The 5841-nt window shown below is 44.1% G+C and overlaps 1 protein-coding gene across 1 annotated transcript; it reads left to right on the top strand.

The window, feature by feature from the left end:
• The first annotated feature begins 258 nt into the window (after window positions 1–258).
• LOC124667438 lies at window positions 259–3434 on the top strand. Its single transcript, XM_047204720.1, has 2 exons — window positions 259–1411; window positions 2868–3434. The coding sequence occupies exons 1-2, from the start codon at window positions 259–261 to the stop codon at window positions 2909–2911; spliced, it is 1197 nt and encodes a 398-aa protein (XP_047060676.1). The 3' UTR covers window positions 2912–3434.
• The last annotated feature ends 2407 nt before the right edge of the window (window positions 3435–5841 follow it).

The raw sequence follows: 5841 nt of genomic DNA, 5'->3' as shown, positions 1-5841 counted from the left end.
GTAGCTTCAATTTGAATTACTAAGATTAAGATCTGCTGCATTAATCTCATTCGTCTCGTCATAATTTTTGCGTGTGTCAGAACTTGGAACAAACCACATTTTTAAACAAACACATTCACAAACTCAGAACAAACCATTCTTGTTCGTTCGACAAAACAAAGGAGAGAGTGACCTTTGCCTCTCGCGGAAAGAGAGAGAGAAACCCCAAATCCCCCCTCCACTCCACTCCCCAGCCCCCATCCAATACCGCGGGGCGAAATGAGCCACCGCCGCCGCCGGCCCTCCTCGCCGCCGCAGGTACCGGCGCATCCGCTGGAGGACGACGCCCTCCTCCACGACATCTTGCTCCGCCTCCCGCCGCAGCCGCCCTACCTCCTGCGCGCGTCCATCGTCTCCAAGCGCTGGCGACGCCTCGCCACCGACCCCAAGTTCCTCCGCCGCTTCCGCGTCCACCACGGGAAGCCTCCCCTCCTCGGCGACTTCTCGTACGAAGCAGGACCATTCGCCTTCAGATCCACCCTCGACCCGCCCTACCGCATCCCTCCCCGCCGCCTCTCCCCGCGGCCGGACGGCAGCGGCAGCGAGGGATGGGCGTGCCTGGACTGCCGCCACGGACGCGTACTCTTCGACGACTGTAGGCGGAGGCGGGTCATCGTGTGGGACCCCATCACCGACGACCGCTGCGCCCTAGCCTACCCGCAACAGTTCCGCGACTCCGGGATTGTGCAAATCCACAGCGGGGCGGTGCTCTGCGCCGCCGGCGACCAGGGCCACGTGCATGGCGCCTGCCACTCGAGCCCTTTCAAACTGGTCGGGCTGAGCGCTTGGCACCACAATGATGTAGCCAGCATCTTCGCAAGTGTCTACTCTTCCGAGACTGGCGTATGGAGTGATCTCGTATCAACAACGCTTCCACGGAAGGGTATAAATCTTTTGAGTCACAGCGCACTTGTTGGTAACACCCTTCACTGGCTCATCACCACAAATAGCATACTTGAGTTTGATTTGGTCGCACAGACGTTAGCTGTGACCAAGAGGCCTCTTGGTGCTCCTCCTCGCCATGACAATGTTCAGATCACCCGGTCAGAGGATGGTGGTGTTGGCTTTGCTGCTTTGACCGGTTCTCGCTATGACCCTTGCTTGCAAATGTGGGACAGGAAGGTCGATTCAGATGGAGCTGCCACATGGGTGTTGCGCAAGACTGTTGAACTGCAGAAGATTCTTGGATTGGACTCTATGATTGAGAAGAAGAAAGCATCTATACTGCACTATTTGGATGATGTTCACGCAATCTTTTTGAGGGTGGATTCATCTGTCTACATGGTCCAGCTTGAGTCAATGCAGTCCAAGGAACTTTTCAAAAGCATCCATAATTGCATCTATCGTCATTTCACAAGTTTCTGGACCGAAGGTAACTGCTTGATCATCTTAACATTGGGTGACTCCTAAATCCAATTGTTTTCATAGGAATAACTAGTGTACTTCTGAAGTGCTAACTACAAAGTTGACATTTTTCTATTAACTTATAGCCATATTGTCTTTTATGTTATCATTGAACTGTGGGTGCCCATGTTACATTATTGTTTATCTGCACAACACTTAAGTACACCTCTTTTCAGCATGAACCACACACAAGGTGGAAAATGACAACAAACAAACTACAAAGTAGACTTGAATTAGAGATGGTGCCAAATGAGCAGTTTAGTTGGCACATTTTGGGGAGTAAATACAATTCTATTTGGTCAGTCCGTAATTGTCTCTGAGAAAATTATCACTGCTGTTCTTGCTATTAACCATAAATCTAACTCAGCTATTGTACCTTAGGAAATATAGGTAGTACTATTCTATTTCTATCTTTTGTTGAGGAGTTGTCCTGCAAGTGTTTGCATGGGAGAGGTTTAAAATAGTTGTATTTGACAGAAAGTACATGACCGATTGCATGCCTTAAATTGTGCAGCAGCCACTTTTTTCTCATTGTCAGCAGTGCAGTTTGGTTACTGTTTTTTTTTTCACATGTTATGATTGTTTTGGTCTAAGAAGCTGGTGTGCGTATTCATCAGTTCCTGAAAGGATCATTATTGGTGTTAGGAAGCAGCATCTTGCATGAGATGGAATAATATTTGTGCTGTTAGACATTTTTATGAAGTTTCTGTTGTGAACTTGGCGCCACTGTTTTATTTCTACTAGTAGGTTCTGATTGTAGTATCCTCTACTTGTGTCCGGTACTGTAGGGTTATAACGGACTTTTTGCGAGAAGACCAGTAATATAATCTGAGATCATTGATCTGTGTACTAGACTACTAGCTGATATCATATCCTAGACATTGGATTTATATATCAATACACACCAGCAATATTATTTTTCATATGAAACATGCATTTTGTGGTTGCTGATGCCTATTAAGGTGTCATGTGGGATCCCGCCAAAACCCCACATATAGTTCGTTTTCGCATTTTCAGTACAAATTTGGTCTTAAAATTTACACTAGAAAAGGCAAAATGAACTATAAGTTGGACTTTGGTGGGATCCCACTTGCATTGCCTATAGGTATAAAATAATAATGCTTATAGATACAAGAAAGGTTTACTGATGTCCTCTTCCTCAGATTTGCAGTAGACAACAAACACACTGAAGGTGTGTCAAATTGGCATCTTGATTTGCACTTGTAGCTTAAAATTAGTTGCATGTTTTCATCTAAAAAATCTGACGGTACATGATTATTTTGTATTTCAGGTTGCTAGTGTGTGCATACTCATCTTCCTCTTCACGCTCTTGTATCACTTTCTAATGCAGTGCTATTTTACCTAGCAGTGTTCAAATGTTATGGCTAAAAATATTGAACTAATGTAAGATGAGTTTGTCACAGGTGTCTTTAGCAGTTTGAGGCCGAAGCAGCTTATCACTCAATGATGTGCAGCCTGGAATGTGACTCTTGTCTATTATGTCCATGTGTCTATGGCTCTGGCTACATCTACTGCAGCTGTCTTGCAGAAATCATCTAGTAATATGTTAACTGTGGTGTAGTACTTTATCTGTCTGTCTAATAGTATGTACTTGTCAACTGAAGCCGGAAATGTTTGGGTTAATTCGGTAGTGTTGCCCTTCATAATGGATTGCAATCCATCTCCAGTTTGACTTAGTGCTGACGCCAGATTTTGGTTGCCAATACCTGGTGTTGACCTCTTATATGTTATACCTTGTCTGTTGTCAGTGCCGTGCTTGCCTTTGTTAGAGAAGGACACGAATTCCAGGGAGTCCGGGTTGCACACGTGTTTATCATTGTTGATCTTGCTATTAATCACACTGGCGTACACGCTTTACTATTTCACCTTTAGTTGAAGAGTTTGTCCTGTATGTGACTGCATGCCTTAAAAAGTAAAAAAATGTGCACTTGCTGCTTTTTTGCATTTTCAGTTGTTCAGTCCATTCTGGTTCTGAATTGTCATACGTTATGAATGTTGTGCTCTTAATAAGTGCTCCACGTATTTGTCACACGCTGAGTCAAGAATCAAGTGAGCTCACGGGAGATGGAATACTATTTGTGTTGTTAGTTTTTTTTTACAATATTTTTGTTGTTGGCGTGATGCTACGGTATAGATATGCCTTATTTTTCTTGATGTACTAATTTTAGTGGGGTCATATTGGACTTTTTAAGAGATATAAACTAGTAATAATACAAATATGAGACCAATTAATTTCTGCTCCTTTCATGCCTTTCTTCTTTGTTAACTAGCATATACATTTAAATTGCATCTTTTTTCTCTGGTTGTGTCTGAGCATACTGCTACTACATTTACTTGTCTTATAGCATGAGCTACCTTCAAGCTTTAAACCCACAATAGGCACACTGAGAACTTAGGATAAATCATCTGATATGTCAAATCTGTAACTTGACCACACCGAAGCTTAAAACTAGTTACATTTTTCCATCTAAAAAAGCTAATGTTGTTTTAAGATGATTTTGTATTTCAGATAGATTGAGTGTTCAGATTTACCTTCTTCATTTGCGCTCTTCGCTTTCTTATTCTGTTTAGTATAGTACTGTAATGATCGGGCTTAGAATATCAACAGTTCAATGAGTGTGAAGCTAATGCAGCTGATTTAACAACTGTGATGGGTTTGTGCACAGTAGTCTGAAGCAGAAGTAGCTTTGCTGGTGTACTTCAACCTGGAATGCTGGCCTTTGGAGTATGACATGACCATCTATATTGCTGTTGTGAATTGAAGACTGGACCTGTAGAAATTATCTTATGTGCCCACTCTGGCGTTATTTTGAGCTATCTAATATGTACTGAACTCTGAAATGCTTGGATTAGTTCGTCATTGTTCATGTTGGAATTTGTTCATATCACACCTGCCCTCTTAGATGTTATATGGTCTGTTATGGTCCATCGCAAATATTGCTCGCCCAATGCCCATACTCATCTGCATGACGAACAGCCTGAGCCAACTCCTGAGTCTCGGAGTGGAGGAATTCGCTAGGCTGTTTGCAAATTAGCCGTTGTTTCAGTGACCATGTATTGCGAGACAAACGTCGCTCTAGTCTCCTGGCGCCATGAGCTATCTGAATACCTTCTTCCCTCGCTGCATCTCAGAGATAGTCCCTCCATGTCTGGAACTTTGCTCGCAGATGGGAAAGCTCAAAATGACTGAAAATCATCAGGAGCAAAGGTGATTACCGAACTAGTTACATTGTACCATCATTATTAGCTTATTACTTGGCAAGAAACCAGTCTGTGACGGTCTTGTTTTGGATTACACGCATATAAACAAACACAGAGCCGTTAACGCTTCTTGGTTCCTTGCACGGTGTCACATTTTTTACAATGAAGAAAGGAGAGCCACATGATCCTTTGGCTCTTGGGGAGGCGGAGCGCTGGAATTGGAGGCGCTCGCTGGCTACGGTGGTTGCAGGAAACCCTAGGAATCATTTTGTATTTCTCGTTCTTTTTAAGATTTCTATAAATTCTAGATAATCATTTTATCCCCTTTTTTTAGTTTTCACATGTAACTTGATTTTCGATTAATGAAATATGTGGTTGCTCTCAAGAATTTTTTTCCTTATGTAACAATACCTAAAAAAAACTGCTTCCCCATTTGATCCCGTAGAAAAGACTTTCCCTATTTGACACTTAGTCAAAATTTCTTGCCTATTTCCTAATATGACATCGCCGTCCACCCCGTTACACTGCCGTCAGTTTTTCTTTTCACGGACAAAAATACCCCTCCCTTAGTCATTAGGCGACGCTGGGAAAAAGAAAGATCTAACCCGTTTACTGTCGTCCCTGTCTGTCCCCGGCTCGAGCCGCCGGCGGCGGCTCATAGATAGAAGCAGCGGCGAGACGCGATAGTTATGTGAGACTAGGGGGTGGCTGTGGTGGGCGGCCAGGTTGGATTCAAGGGTATGGATGGCGAGCCCAGCGTGCCGGCGGAGGGCTGGCAAGGCGCGGCGGCGCCGTCGTCGTGGTCGGCGACGAGGGGCTCGGCCGGTGCACCCTCGTGACAGCGCTCCAGCACTGCCTCCTCCGCCAGCGTCGTCGCGGAACCTTGGGTGGAGGGGGAGCTGCGTCGACATCACCATCTCCGCGAGCGCGAGTGACTGCAACGAGCGTCGCCTCCTCCTCCATTATATAAACATATAATGGTATGTTTATATGATCGTTCCAGATAAGTTTGTATGATTAGTTTTTTGTGATTTGTTTCTGTGGTTTCCTTTTCGATCTGAATTCATTTCCAATTTTTTTAATGAATACTGAACGAATCTTCCGATTTGCTCCTATACGAAATTACTTTTGTTTGTATCTGTTGGATCTTGCATGTATCAAGTTTCTTCAAAGATC

Source organism: Lolium rigidum, chromosome 6, assembly GCF_022539505.1.
Source record: "Lolium rigidum isolate FL_2022 chromosome 6, APGP_CSIRO_Lrig_0.1, whole genome shotgun sequence".
Classification (NCBI taxonomy): Eukaryota; Viridiplantae; Streptophyta; class Magnoliopsida; order Poales; family Poaceae; genus Lolium; species Lolium rigidum.
This window is presented reverse-complemented; position numbering and strand designations above follow the sequence as displayed.

Excerpts from the sequence above, each read along its gene's own strand:
- LOC124667438 (XM_047204720.1), top strand. The coding sequence starts at position 259 with ATGAGCCACCGCCGCCGCCGGCCCTCCTCGCCGCCGCAGGTACCGGCG. Across the intron at positions 1,412-2,867 it reads CACAAGTTTCTGGACCGAAG|GTGTCTTTAGCAGTTTGAGG; the intron begins GTAACTGCTTGA and ends AGTTTGTCACAG.